At 40.5% G+C, this 15,164-nt stretch overlaps 2 protein-coding genes across 16 annotated transcripts in view; one reads left to right on the top strand and one right to left on the bottom strand.

The window, feature by feature from the left end:
* Positions 1-15,164, top strand: part of si:ch211-250c4.3 (uncharacterized protein LOC100535981 homolog) — a 132,906-nt gene that overhangs the window by 116,639 nt on the left and 1,103 nt on the right. The window lies entirely within an intron of this gene.
* The window catches only part of col13a1 (collagen, type XIII, alpha 1), a 59,426-nt gene that overhangs the window by 15,268 nt on the left and 28,994 nt on the right, over positions 1-15,164 (bottom strand). For 14 of the 15 annotated variants that reach the window (XR_007964982.1, XR_007964981.1, XR_007964987.1 and 11 more), the window contains 15 exons: positions 14,221-14,298; positions 14,084-14,110; positions 13,964-13,999; positions 13,801-13,857; positions 13,655-13,678; positions 13,490-13,543; positions 13,091-13,135; positions 11,920-11,964; positions 11,783-11,833; positions 11,544-11,570; positions 7,872-7,958; positions 7,037-7,072; positions 5,560-5,613; positions 5,437-5,490; positions 443-478 (listed from right to left, as the gene is read on the bottom strand). Coding sequence is in view for 5 of the 15 variants with exons in the window: in XM_052081078.1 (XP_051937038.1) it covers positions 443-478; positions 5,437-5,490; positions 5,560-5,613; positions 7,037-7,072; positions 7,872-7,958; positions 11,544-11,570; positions 11,783-11,833; positions 11,920-11,964; positions 13,091-13,135; positions 13,490-13,543; positions 13,655-13,678; positions 13,801-13,857; positions 13,964-13,999; positions 14,084-14,110; positions 14,221-14,298 (711 nt within the window). In the remaining 10 variants the exon portion in view is untranslated. The remainder of the gene's footprint in view (positions 1-442; positions 479-5,436; positions 5,491-5,559; positions 5,614-7,036; positions 7,073-7,871; positions 7,959-11,543; positions 11,571-11,782; positions 11,834-11,919; positions 11,965-13,090; positions 13,136-13,489; positions 13,544-13,654; positions 13,679-13,800; positions 13,858-13,963; positions 14,000-14,083; positions 14,111-14,220; positions 14,299-15,164) is intronic. The other variant, XR_007964985.1, reaches the window with a different exon arrangement.

The following is a 15,164-nucleotide window of genomic DNA, read 5'->3' on the forward strand; positions in this document are numbered from 1 at the left end:
GCTCCCCCCCCCCCCCCCCAGCCCCGGTTAATATCCTGTCCTGAAGCAAGGGTTTTATGAAAGAATAAAAATATGGCAGCATAATGGGTGGGTTGAATGTAAGGCTACAGCTCTCAAATATTTCAGTATTCGAGTATCCGACAGAAAATAATGGTCTATTCAGGTGAATTACATCTCACGTCATTAAAGCAAAGTAGTCACTTTTTTTTACCTTTTATAAAAGCAATGGCTTGATAAAAATGTATGCTCAATACAAACTGCGATGCAAAATCGCTTATTTCGAGTCTTGCTTTACAAAACGATCACAAGTAGCCACTGACTGTCTTGAAACATGACTTCCAAAGACTTAATAGTGTTATGTTATTTGTGGAATTACACCACTTTGGTCTATGTGAGTATTCGAGAAGCACTTGCTCCAAAAATAATCCATAATCTTTCTTACCCGATTTCCTTTGAGTCCTTGTGGTCCTACAAAGCCCTGAAAAGAGGAACAAGAAATAATATATCAATTCAACTGACACAGAAACACTGAATTTTCACAACTAAATTCATTTTTTTTCCAGTTTCACTGCTTGTTCTTCTATTTGGCACATACTGTATTTTCATGACTATAAGGCGCCATTAAAAGTCTTAAGTTTTCTCCAAAATGGACAGGACGCCTTATAATGCGGAGCGTCTAGTCTAGTGTATGTGCAGAGTTCCAAAGCCTGACTGAGGGCACTTCTGGCCGACAAGCTGTTTATACAGAGAAAAGGCGGACGTGAGTGACGACAGGCATGCGGAAGTCCGCCAATGAGTGAAGGGTGGGCGTGTAAGAGGACCCTAAAGGTACGTCCCTAGCAAATACCAGTCGCCAATGAGTGAAGGGCGGGCGTGTAAGAGGATGCCAAAGGCACACCCCTAGCAGGTACCAGTCGCCAATGACTGAAGGATGGGCGTGTAAGAGGACGCTAAAGGCACACCCCTAGCATGCCGTATGTTTAAACTGGCGTATGTTTTACAATGCCTGGCTGAGCCCAATAATACAGTGCGTTTTGTGTATGTGTCAAATACAGAAATAGCACCCATTACTGAGACTGCGCCCAACAATACGGTGCGCCGAATGGTCGTAAAAATACGGTACTCCGAAAACCATTCCAACTTAAAAGAACCACAGTTCATTCTTAATTTGGTTTGGGGAGTCGACGTATCACGTTCACTGCCCGGTCGTTTCGCCATGATAAAGGGTGAGCATGAGCATCATTTATCGCCGTTGCACAGTTATTGTTATGGAGCAGAGAACATGCGCAAGTACTGTCAATGCCGTGATTGGCTGCATAGTGTCATTGCATCTATTGTGTAATTGGCTGGACACCTGTCACTCACTGAATTATACAGCAAATTGATACAGAAAAAAAGTTGTATATCTAAATCATTGTCAGTGCGCTCTCTGCGCTGGATAGGTTTTCTTGTGCACTGAGAGTGTGCGACCAGCACTCAGTTGTGCAGTTTAGAGGGAACATTGGCGCCGTTGCATCTCCGGTAAAAGTAAATGTAAATGAAAGATACCGTTCATTGTATTGCCTCGGGAAACTTCGCTTGTCTCAAAGCATAAGGCAATTACAGTGAAACTCCTCTACAACGAAACCAACATGGGCGATAATACCCCGTAGTGTGAAAAAATCTTCATGCATTAACACCATTCCTACTCTCCTCCCCCACATACAACAAAAAAAACCCTGTTGCGTTATACAAAATCTTTTTCTCTGCTCTTGCCGAGTGAAGAGATTCACTACAACGAAGTCTAATCCAACAGCGACCTCTACTGCTTCATTCGGAAACAGCAACAGCAACCACCACACTGGTTTACACAGCTTCAACTTGCCTGAACGCCACATACTCATAGCTGCTCTGCCATTGGTTTACCAAGCATAATCCTGGCCTCCGATTGGCCAAGAGGGACCTCACTATCTATGTGTGTAGATACTGTAGCTAGATCCATGGAAGAGACAGTGGAATGCATCAGATTAGCTGCTTAGAGTAAATTGCTTGTGGCTCGACGGATAGTGAAATAAACAAATGCTTTACTTGTTATCATGCTAAAATCCTGACGCTAACTGGAGTGTAATTAGAGAGAAGGCGAGTTCCATCGCACTAACTATGGCCATCGAGGACTACGAAGCATCCCGTGGCTGGCTTTAAAAGTTCATTGCATGACATTAGCTGAGCAACGCTGTCTTGGGTGGCGATCGAGGGGAGGTCGAATTATAGATAGTGAAATGGTGGAAAGAAAAGCCACCGGGTCCAGGAAGTATTTGTTATTGTTCGATTCAGACTCAGCATGAACGTTGCATTGCTAAAATGGCTACAAAATGGACTTTTGGATGTCAAGCAGCTAGGACAAGAAGTGCTCTGACGCTGGAAGAGAGGGTAAAAGTGATCAAAATGAAAGATGGAGGAAGCAAAATAAAATACATGATCCAATAAATTGATGTAAGTTAAAGTGAATGCTGATCGTCAATTTCTTTCCCCTTTTGAGTCTTGAAAGTGCATAAGAAACAAGTGAAGCATAGTTAACTACTGACTAAACGAAGGAAAAAGGAGACAAGTAAGAGTTCTAAGGATATTTAGCCCCTTGTAGAGGTGAGCCTTTGTTTGTGTGCCTTTTTGTTGAAAAAATTGTCTTCATAACTTAGTCTTTTATTAATTTTTTTGTAATGCCATTTGTATTTACATGTTTCATGTCTGTGTTTGTGACCAGTTCTAATGGCTTTAGTGGGTGCATAACACAACCGCAGCCAATATTGTAGCTTCTATGTGCCTTAGAATGCATTGTGCCCTATATTTGAAAAAAAGTTTTAAAATAGGCCATTCACTGAAGGGCAGAAAATACAATAATTATGATTTATAGGTACAAAACCCAAAATTGATCACTGTCCATTCATCTTGGGTGTGCTAAGCCCATCTCAGACTACTTTTGTCAAGAGTTTAAATTCCAGGTTTTTGTTATGTAACAAAATGAGTTCCAACGAAATCATTGTAAAACATTTTCGATAATTGGTTTGACTGTAAAATGTACAACTGAAATTGTAAAAAAAAACATTTTGAAGAGGGGAAATAATGATAAACAACAGAAATAATGTGGTTACACAAATGTGCACAACCTCTTCTTATAAGAGATGACGTGTCAGTGTTCAGAATTAACCAATCACATTCACATCCATGTTAAAAGGGAGTCCGCATGTTGGCCACCATTTAAAGTTCCTCTGATTGAACCCAAACAAATTTCAGATATTCGAGTCGGCTTTTCCATGCACTGTTTTTGCTTTCTAGCAGAAGCCAGATTTTGTACCAACACTGACAGCTATTCGGAACTGTTCACAATTCCTCCTGCCTTGTCTAATGCTCTAGTTCCAGCTAAACAAAAATAGCCCTCATGATGCTCCACCACCAAGCTTCACTGTAGGAATGGTGTTCGCTGGGTGAAGAGCAGTGTTTTGTTTTCTCCAAACATTTGGAATTATGGTCACAACATTCAACCTTGGTTTTATCCATCCACCCATCCATTTTCTCATCCGCTTATCACGAGGATCGCAGGCGTGCTGGAGCCTACTCCAGCTGTCTTTGGACAGTAATTGGTGTATGCCCTCTGAACTGGTTGCCAGCCAATCAAAGGGCACTTATACACAAACATTCCCACTCAAAGTCATACTTCTGAACAATTTTGAGTGTTCCGTTACCTGCCATGCATGTTTTTGGAATGTTGGAGGAAACCGAAGTTCCTGTAGAAAACCCTCGTAGGCACGGGGAGAACATGCAAATTCCACAAGGTAGGCGAGAGCCAGAATTTCACCCTGCACATTTGTACTGTGAGGTGGACGTGCTAACTGGATGTCCACTGTGCCGCCCACCCTTGGTTTCATTTGTTCATAAAACATTTTCCCATATTCACGTTTGGGTGATTTTATTTATTTACTGTATATACAAATGAACATTGGGTTTTATGTGATATTTAACCCTTTCAGGGGCAGTGGTTACTACAGTGGACAGCTTATCATGTTATCAGGCTGTAGGGTGCATGAAAGGGTTAATTTGTTTATAGGTGACTTTAATATGGTAATTAAAATCATCAACATTAGAATAAAGTAGCATATCGACTGCATGTTGTAAATCTATATAACTTAATGAATTATTTTTTTTTGTGTTTCTTCATTTCATAGACTCTACAGTGAAACTCCTCTAGAACGAAACCTACATGGGCGAAAATACACCCTTATGTGAAAAAATCTTCATGCATTAACACAATTCCCATTCTCCTGCCCCCCATACGACGAAAAACTCCCCTGTTGCGTTATACAAAATCATTTTCTCTGCTCCAGCCTCGCAAAGACATTCACTACAATGAAGTCTTATCCAACAGCGACCTCTACTGCTTCGTTCGAAAAAAGGCAACAGCAACCACCACACTGGTTTACAGAGTGAATGATGTTTATTTCGGTCACAGCTGCGAGTTTCCTGGACTCAACATACTCATAGCTGCTCTGCCATTGGCTTACCGAGCATCATCCTGGCCTCCGATTGGCCAAGAGGGACCTCACTGTCTTAGTGTGTAGATACTGAAGCTAGATGCGTAGCATCCGATTAGCTGCTCAGAGTAAATTGCTTATGACTCGAGGGACATTCAAATAAACGACCGTTTCCTCGAATGCTTTACTTGTTATCATGCTGAAAACAGCCACGGGACGCTCTGTAGTCCTCGATGGCCATAGTTGGCTCTCAAAGGCTAAAAACCTTACGCTAACTGGAGCGCTAGCCTTCGAGAGCTAACTATGGCCATCGAGGACTACGAAGCGTCCCGTGGCTGGCTTAAAAGTTCATTGCATGCCTGGAAGAATTTGTTATTGTTAGATTCAGACAAGGATGGATGTTGCATTGCTAAAATGGCTACAAACCGGACCATTGGATGTCAAGCAGCTAAGACAAGATGAGCTCTGATGCTGGAGGAGAGGGTAAAAGTGATCAAAATGAAAGATGGAGCAAGCAAAATAAAATACATTATCCAAGAAATTGATGTAAGTGAAAGTGAATGCTGATCGTAAATTTCACAATTTCTTTCCCATTTTTTCTTTCTACACTGACTATATGAAGTGTCAAATAAGTAAGTGTGTGCTCATACTTATGCACTATTGGAATAAAAATAGAGTATGCATACGTTTGTGTATGCGTGTACACATGGGTTTGTGCGTGTGGGTGTGTGGGTGTGCGTGTGCTTACATCTGAGATCAAATTTGCTACAGTGAAATACCGCATTGAAAATTGAAAATACAGTGAATTTTTTTTTACTGTTGTGAAAAAATTCTTGCTGCAAATATGATTTCGTTGTAGAGGAGTTTCACTGTATCATGAAAAAGAATAGCAGTAGGAATTAACTAGGTAGATGAGGTAAAAATTACTTACAGGAATGCCCTGTGGGCCAATTGGTCCTGGTTGTCCAGCGTCTCCATTCTCACCCTGCAATGATATAATACTCAGTGCCACTCTTCTACAGAATGGAAATCTCAAGTTATACTAGAAACTCACTCTCTCCCCCTTTGGTCCTGCTGGCCCTGCTACACCTGCTGGTCCTATTAGACCCTTCAAAACAGAACAAAGACAATAAATATAGAGCTGCAGCGACCAACAATCAAAGACAAATCCCCGATCAGCACATCAACAAGCGTTTATAAAATGCAATGTATTTAGAAAAAAAGATCTTATAAAAGGAACTAGATAAAAAACAAATTTTCCATTACACCAAGCTTGTTGAACTACTGTCCAGAGTGTTAAAAAGTAGGGAAAAAGAATCACATGTCAACATCTGCAGTTGTATCTGAGTAGCAGTTAGAATTCGAGAGGAAAACTTTGGGTCATTCCATGTATGCATTTGTATCGTATGGAATAATTGAATAACTTCTCCACATGCAGCATGGGCATCCCTACATGCTTATCTTTTCAGATATGTAATCTTTGCAATTTTGCTGGCTTAAAATCATTGGGAAAAAGACTGTTGAGTCAGGATTGAAAGTTAACATCGTCAAACTCTTAATTTTGAAGCAACACTAGGTAACGTAGTAAATATCAAAAGACTATATCGTTGCTGTGTATAGCAGATCCTCTAAAAGGAGAACCTCCTGAGGATGTACACTTCATATTGTCGCTAAGTCACACAAAAAGAGTTTTTCCCTATTATTTCAAGGAGTAACCATATCAATTATTCTTTACAAGTACAGTAGGTTGGACCTCTCTGCGTTTGCTCAACCACCTTTCCAACCATGCCTACAATGCTTTTTATTTTATTATGGGGATATATATATATATATATATATATATATATATATACTAGCTGGTTCGCCGCCCTCCGGGCGGCTCATCAGCTAGTTCTTGCGGAAGGCTGGTAAGGTGGTGGTTCGCCGCCCTCCGGGGCGGCTCATCAGCTAGTTCCTGCGGAAGGCTGGTAAGGTGGGCCTTCGGCCCACAAAAGTGTTGTTGCTTGGTTCAACTTTTTGTTCATCTTCATTGCTTATCGCGAAAATAAAGAGATGTTTAGCTCTACTAAATAACTAACAATTTCATTGAAATGCTTGTGGGTAGACAACATTTTTTCGCTAAGATGCCCGCGCGATCGTAGTGAGCCACTGCCTGAGCGGCGCGGTGAAGTAGGTACGTTTTGAAAAGGGACAGACGGAAGGACAGACCGCGTGCGGGACGACGCGCAATATATATATATATATAATATATATAATATATACACACACACAGTATATGCGCCATTGTGTTGCAGCAGAAATTTAAAATTTTAATAAGACCAGTGCAGTTCTCCCAATCTAACCCTGAACAGTCCTCTCCTCACTAAAAGTTCCTGGAGCTAAAACTGAGACAAGCACAAGAGGCAGGAAAACAAGCCAAATGAGACAAGCAGACATGGCAGACATCAAGCAAGCTTGCAAGGGGTAGAGGAGAAAGCCAAGGTGGAGGAAGGAGAGAAGGGGGCCGGAACATGACTTTTTGCACCACTCACCACTGGACCGGGTCTGCCGTCTAACCCATGAGCCCCCTGGATAGTGTTGTACACAGTTAAAGAGCACAGGTGATGGGGAAGATGGAGGGAGGAAGGTGGGGTGGGGAATCAGATTGGGGAGGTGGTTGGGGTGAGTGAAGCTGTGACTCAAGTGACATCAACAACACATTCAGTTGGTGACAAAAAAGAAAAAAAGACAAAAAAAAAGTATCATGGAAGTTTGTAGATAAGCTTGGTGAGAGTGCTTATAAATGAGTGACTGTCAGTAACTCCTTTGACCAGTACTGTCTTTTTGTTGTTGTTGTTTTTTTTTTTTTTTGGATCATGTGTTCCTTACAAAACAGTCATGGCCCAAATAATTCACAGACTTAATTTACAAAATTCTCGTACTTGAAAACCTTGTAGACTCAAATTGATTGCATTGAAATCAGGTATATAAATTAAAATCTGTCATTGCGCTTGTCAAAATCAGGACTGGTGGTTGAAAGGTTGCAGGCATATTGTTGAAGATTTAGAATCCAAGAATAAGTAATTGGAGAAATCCAAAAGTACAATTTCATTTTAAGTAGCATCACAATGTGGGAAAAGCCCAAACAGGAATTAGATAACAATATAAACAATGGCGAACAACAACACAGGTCTAGCACGTTCTCATTTTAGTAATATCGAGTAGAAGCCTTAAGCTTTCCATGCAACATTAGAACAAATGTGTGTGTTGAAACTAAACTCTATAATATTCCGAAATGTAGTGATTAATTTATGGTTAAAAGTTAGGTTGTGAAATCATTTATACTCAAATTAGGGTCAAAATTTGGGCAGGACATTGAGCACTTACAGGCAGTCCAAGATGGCCTCTGTCCCCCTTGTCACCTTTTTCACCTGTTGCTCCCTTTTCTCCCCTGAGCCCTATGCCTGGCTCTCCCTGCGAAACATGTACAACAATCACAGTCTTAAACATTTAGACCAATGTCACACATTGCTCAGAAAAGGTAAGACACCCCCCGCAAAAAAAAAAAAAAAAAACCGAATTAACTTTTTTTTTCTTTTTAATGCTAACAAGTACAGCTCTCTCCTTCAAAATTTTGGTAAAAAAGTGCTATAATTTGTTATCACATCTGTTCTGATAATCTGTTAACCAATTTCGTTTGAGTTTTCACTCTGGGATAGGCTCCAGCACCCCCCGCGACCCAAGTGAGGATCAAGCGGTGAGGAAGATGAATGAATGAAAGTATGTGTTGTTTGTAACTTTTTTGGGGATAAAATCTTGACCTAAGGTGCTGGGTCAAATCCTCAACCCAATGCGCTGTGTATAAGAATAGACCCCTTTTGGAGACAGCGCTGGGTTGGCCAATTTGGGTTACTTTTGAACAGTATTAGGATTGTGTGTGTGTGTGTGTGTGTGTGTGTGTGTGCGCGCATATATATATATATATATATATATATATATATATATATATATATTAGAGCAGGCGGCCCGGTAGTCCAGTGGTTAGCACGTCGGATTCACAGTGCAGAGGTACCGGGTTCGATTCCAGCTCCGGCCTCCCTGTGTGGAGTTTGCATGTTCTCCCCGGGCCTGCGTGGGTTTTCTCCGGGTGCTCCGGTTTCCTCCCACATTCCAAAAATATGCATGGCAGGCTGATTGAACACTCTAAATTGTCCCTAGGTGTGAGTGTGAGCGTGGATGGTTGTTCGTCTCTGTGTGCCCTGCGATTGGCTGGCAACCGATTCAGGGTGTCCCCCGCCTACTACCCGGAGACGGCTGGGATAGGCTCCAGCACCCCCCGCGACCCTAGTGAGGATCAAGCGGTACGGAAGATGAATGAATGAATATATTAGAGCTGTCAGTTTAGCGCGTTTTTATTGGCATTAATTTAAATCAATTTTAACGGGATTAAATTTTTTCTCGCGAGATTAACGCGGCACACGCGACAAGCGGATGTTACTTGTTTGGAACTATTTTGTGTGGAAGGTTACAGTGTTCTGCGTCCATATAAATAGAGCGGGTGGAGCTTCTCTGTGTTTGTCTGACAGTGGTAGCGACCTAGCGATTCGAAATGAGGTCTACACAAAAACTGTAGAGAGACTTCCGCACAAGAAGGACCAACACAATCAACATAGCCTGACTGTGTTAGGGGGAGTGACACCCCCCCCCCCCCCCTTTCAGAATGGTTTGCCCCAGCAGCACGGGAGAAGTGCATGCGCTTTTTTGTACGGCGGGCAGTTTTGAATACAGCGGCACATAATGGTGTCCGGTGTCTCGTTATTCTTCAACAAACATACAGAAACAGACTGCTGTGTTCAAAGTAAACTTGAGCAAAACGAAGTATGCAACCATGGTTTAAATCTACTATAGGCTGAGTACTAGTTTACCTTAGATGTGCACTTTATAATGTTATATTGCTCTGTTTTGATTTAATAAAAAAAGCTGTTAAAGCAGCTGTGTGACAAAATATTTTTTCACTGTTGTTGACGGACAGTAATATTGTGTAAGAGATTATGTGTGAATAACTGCTCCAAGTGAAAAATGTTCATGTAAAATTGAAAATCGAAATATTTGCATTTGGCACGGAGAAAACTGATTCATGATTCCATGTGAGGTGTTTCCCATTTTAACCATGAAGCTGAATTTACGTTGTTTCTCTCGAGAGAAGGGCAGTCATGTGACTGATTGCCCTATTTGTCAATCAAGTCACGGGATTGATGATAGGCTGGCATAGTTCTTTGTATTTAGCACCGTTGTTTGAATGGCAGCGCCACCGTCTAGGCGTTTTCAATGCTTGTCATTTGAAAGCCCGGGAGCCGGATTGAACCAGCCAAAGAGCCGCATGCGACTCACGAGCCGCGGGTTGTAGAGCAGGGTACACTGTCATTTAATGTGTTGCGAGTGTGTGTGAGTGGGTGTGTGCATGTATATATTTGAACCTCTGACATTTACTCTGAACACAGAACATTTTGACTTTATTTATGTATTTTTTCAAATACCCATTCAATGACAGTCAAGGAAAAACAGTTATATTGCTCTGTTTTGATTTTATAAAAAAAAAGCTGTTAAAGCAGCTGTTGTGTGACAAAATATTGTTTTCACTGTTGTTGATGGACAGTAATATTGTGTGAGAGATTATGTGTGAATAACTGCTCCAAGTGAAAAATGTTCATGTAAAATTGAAAATCAAAATTGTTATTTCAGTAAATATTTGCATTTGGCACATAGAAAACTGATTCATGATTCCATGTTGATGAGAGCATTAAAATGGGGGAAAAATAGGACAAAAAATGTAAAAGGAAATTCAGAAACGATAAAAAATGTGTGAGTAATCACGATTAATTTTTTTGTCCATTTGAGTTAATTATGACAGTTGCATTTTTAATTAGATTAAATATTTTAATCATTTGACAGATCTAATTATATATATATATATATATATATATATATATATATATATATATATATATATATATATATATATATATATATATATATATATATATATATTCTCCAATCCACTTTATCCTCACAAGGGCCGCGGAGGGTGCTGGAGCCTATTCCAGCCGTCATCGGGTAGTAGGCGAGTGACACCCTGAACCGGTTGCCAGCCAATCGCAGGACACACAGAAACAAACAACCATTCGCGCTGACACTCAGGGACAATTTTGAGTGTTCAATCAGCCTGCCATGCATGTTTTTGGAATGTGGGAGGAAACCGGAGTACACGGAGAAAACCCACGCAGGCCCGGGGAGAACATGCAAACTCTACACAGGGAGGCCGAAGCCGGGGTAACCCATGACCTCTGCACTGTGAGGTCGACGCACTAACCACCGGTACATAACATAAAACATTTTTCTCGGGCAGTAGGCGTGGTACACCCTGAACTGGTTACTAGCCAGTTGCAGGGTACACATAGACGAAGAATCATTCGCGCTCACAATCCCACCAAGGGATAATTTAGAGCAGTGGTCACCAACATGGTGCCCGCGGGCACCAGGTAGCCCATGAAGACCACTTGAGTAGCCCGCCAGTGCCTGGACATTGTGATTTGCTCGTAGAAATTATGATTTAAAAATGCAAACATTGGCAGTACTGTGAGACATTTCGAAACACGATCAAAGTCTGACAATTTAAATCATCAAGTATTAAAAATAACACATCCTCATATTATTGAAGGTATTTTGGACAAATATGTTATTTCAGACGTGTATCAATTTGGTAGCCCTTCACACAATCGGTACACATGAAGTTGCTCTCACCCTCAAAAATGTTGGTGACACCTGATTTAGAGTGTTCCATTAACCTGCGATGCATGGTTTTTTTTGGAATGTGGGAGGAAACAGGAGTACCTGGAGAAAACCCACACAGGCACGGGGAGAACATACAAACTCCACACAGGAAGGCTGGGGTCGGAATCGAACCATGCACCTCTGCACTGTGAGGCCAATGCGCGAACCAGTCGGTCACCGGGCTATCCTTATTATAATGCATTTAATTAAAAATAAAATTTACTTCACCTTTGGCCCCGAAGGTCCTTGTGATCCCTTTAAAAGACGAAAGAATACACTGTCAAAGTTGTATATACAGTATGTATTTAAGGTGTACGTGACTAAAAAGCTCTGGGAAATGACTGTAATAACTTATTTAAGTACAAATAGTTACGTCGTCATGTACATGAGTAAGAGTGGCATTTGATATTCTTGGTCAATGAAATCAATGTTCATTATAGTTTGGTTTCATAAAATATCTGACTCACTGCTGGGCCAACTGGTCCTGAGGGCCCTGGGGGACCTGGAGGACCGTAGAGCTGAAAAAGAAAGGACGAAACAAAAGTTAGAGGCTATGATAATTTAAAATTTTACTTTCTAAAATATGGCATATTATATAACATACCATCTCTGACCTTCCCAGACCTTCACCAGTCTCGCCTTTTGTTCCCTGAGGAAAAAAAATACAACAATAAAAACAAAACACTGCAAAATAATAAAATAATAAATCAAATAAAACATACACACACACACACACACACACACACACACACACACATTCTGATCCGTTTATCCTCACAAGGGTTGCGAGGTATGCTGGAGCCTATCCTAACTGTCTTCAGGCAGAATTGGTTGCCAGCCAATCGCAAGGCGCACATAGACAAACAATCATTTGTGGTCACAGTTACACCAAAAGACAATTTAGAGTGGTCCATTAACCTGCCATCCATGTTTTTAAAATGTGGGAGAACACCTGAGTACCCGGAGAAAACCCGCACATGCACGAGGACAACATGCAAATCAACAAGGTCTGCAGAAGCTGCATAACTAGCCTGATCATTTGAATCTGGTGTGTTGCAGCAGGGCAACATAAAAAAACTTTCAGGGAATCGGCCCTCGAGGAACAGGATTGAAGACCCATGGTGTATGACTTCAAAAGAAATAATAAGCATGCATGCCATATATTGTACATTTAACAAATCTATTGTTAAAAGAAGGAATTGTCCTGATACACGATGAGTTTGGTGGGGGGGGGGGGGGGGGTTCTGGAAGTTGGTCTTTCCTTGCGATTTTCCCCTAAGCAACAAAGGGGGGAGTTAAGCAGGGAGGCAAGCACTTGCCAGCAATTGTCATCAGGTCTCAATTGGAAAGCTCTGTGGTCACCCAAGAAATATGCCAGATTATTTATTCATTTTTTTTGTATTCTTGTTTACCCCATAAATTCGGTTGTTTTCCTGATGTTTAGCTTGTTGCACTTGCTCTTTTCATCACTGTTTGTTGACTTTTTTTTTGCTTAGTTCTCTAATTGTTATTCAGACTTCATGTTTATTCGTCTTTGATATTTGTATTTTGTTTGAAATATAATTTCCCTTACTTATGAACAGCATTTTTTAAAACCATTTTTCTAACGTTATTATTTTTGTGTACACAACTCATCAGCAGCACATATTTTGGAATATTTTTGCGGGGGGAGTAAAGACTTTTGAGTCACTTTTTCCATGCTCTGTGTCTGCTTTGGGCCACTACAATAAGTAACATTACATTAATTGCCAGAAATATTTATATAAATGTTTTACCTTCTCTCCATCAAGGCCTGGTGGCCCTGGGAGGCCAACTTCACCCTAATGATGACACAAAATACAGATGAATTAGAATATATATGAGTATATATTTGAAATGTGCATATTAAGTCTTATGTAAAATGTTTACAATTCATAAATGGCAAATCGTTTACTTTTGTGAAATCTCATGACTTAAAACTGAAAGTCTACAATACATACAAACATACAAACTCGACTCCAAAGGTTTGATGGACACTGATGTGAACCCATGACCCTTTCCACTGCGTGGCAGCGGTGCAAAGCAGTCTTCCGGTGTATTGCCACAAAATAAAATTACAGTTCCAGATTATATGAATGGTGTCTTCATTTGACTGCCTCTGTGTTGCCAATACTATTTATAAAAATGTATCTTACTTTTGCCCCAGTGACCCCTGGAGGCCCCGGAGGTCCAGGTAATCCAGGCGGGCCCTAGAAATTGGATGGAAGAAGCCATTTACACATTTAATATGGTACTGTTTATGCAGATTTGAATTTATTACCCCAAATGAACAAAAAACATTCGATCAAATCAAATCTTACCATCAGATGTATGTTGCCAATATCCTGCACGGGGGAGACATGAGAATCACAATTCTTTTACCGATTATTTTTCTGATATATACAGGTATATATTTTATGTTATATATAACATATATATCAAATGATATGAAATAAGTGTCCCATACATTTTCATTATGGTGGATTTCAGCTTTTCCTGGTTCGCCAGGTGCACCTGGAGGGCCCTATGACAAGAGATAAGTAGAATGTACATTTTATTATCGACATAATCATCATGAGTAGACAAAGTGGTAACAGCAAACTGCTTGAAATCTTCAAGTCATGACTCACTCTTGGTCCAGCTGGGCCTTCAGGGCCTGGCTCTCCCTAGGAGGTCGAATAGTCACATTGACTTACTTTTTTTTGTTTAGAATTCTTGTCAAGCTCTTTCCCACAACTTTATGATCATACCTGGATTCCCTTGTCGCCCTTGCCACCCTGTAAGAATGCATCATATTCAATGCATTTCCGTTGCCAATTATTCACGAAGATTGAACAAAGTTGAACAAGAACGTCACTTCCGGCAGACTCTAACAATTGCTCAGTACCTTCGGTCCCATGAGGCCTGGCACTCCTGGCGATCCGGGTTCTCCTTTAATTCCAAGTGTGGAAATAATAGCCTCTCCCTATAAGAAACAAAACTCTGGATTAAGATCACTTTATTCCAGATGAATAGCACGATTTAACATATTGCATTTGGCCTTCTGATAGTAAGTTTGAAGTCCCCAAATGTAAAATCTGTAGAATATTAGGTATTTATTGCAAACATGTTTTGTTAGTAAAGCATGTGTTCGGCCATCAAACTTCCATTGCACTTCTTTCTTCATGATTGAGTTGATCTGTTCGAATGTTAAATTCAGGGCAGATTCTGATCATTAAACACATGTAACTAGTTCGCTTATGTGTCATCAGTTCTGCCAAGTGACTCAAGAAAAATGAACAAATACAAACAACTGATGAGAATTTTAGCCTAACTAGATGCAATTAAAGTCAAGCATTATCATATTAGAGAAGACACATTTGTTAAACCGTGTTATTATAGTAGCAGTGCATTGTCTCACAGCTGTTTTTGGGAGGTTGGGGGTGGGGGGTGGATGATAGCACTTGTAATTTGACCAAGTTTTTTGTCATAATAAACAGACATCTTGGCTTTAAAAAAAACATGTCTGAGGTGATATTATTCAAAACTTTTTTGATAGTTTCAAGATTTTTTTATTTGTTTGACAGCAAACAGTCCCTGCCCACCAATCAAGTGTGAAAGTAACAAAATACTTAGAAATAAGAAATTGTGCCTGGTATCATTTTAAACAATTTGTATATCAGCGGTCTGTTTTTAAGTTTGTCAAATCATTGTTAAACAAAGCACCTCGATCCAATATTTTCAAGTGATTACGGCCATCAGACTACATGGAAGCTCTATCATGCCAAAACAAAAAGGTAAACAGAGCTGCAGCGTTAGCATAGAACAGCCTTAGCTGACAGTGTTTGCTTC

The sequence above is a fragment of the Hippocampus zosterae genome, chromosome 11 (assembly GCF_025434085.1).
Source record: "Hippocampus zosterae strain Florida chromosome 11, ASM2543408v3, whole genome shotgun sequence".
Classification (NCBI taxonomy): Eukaryota; Metazoa; Chordata; class Actinopteri; order Syngnathiformes; family Syngnathidae; genus Hippocampus; species Hippocampus zosterae.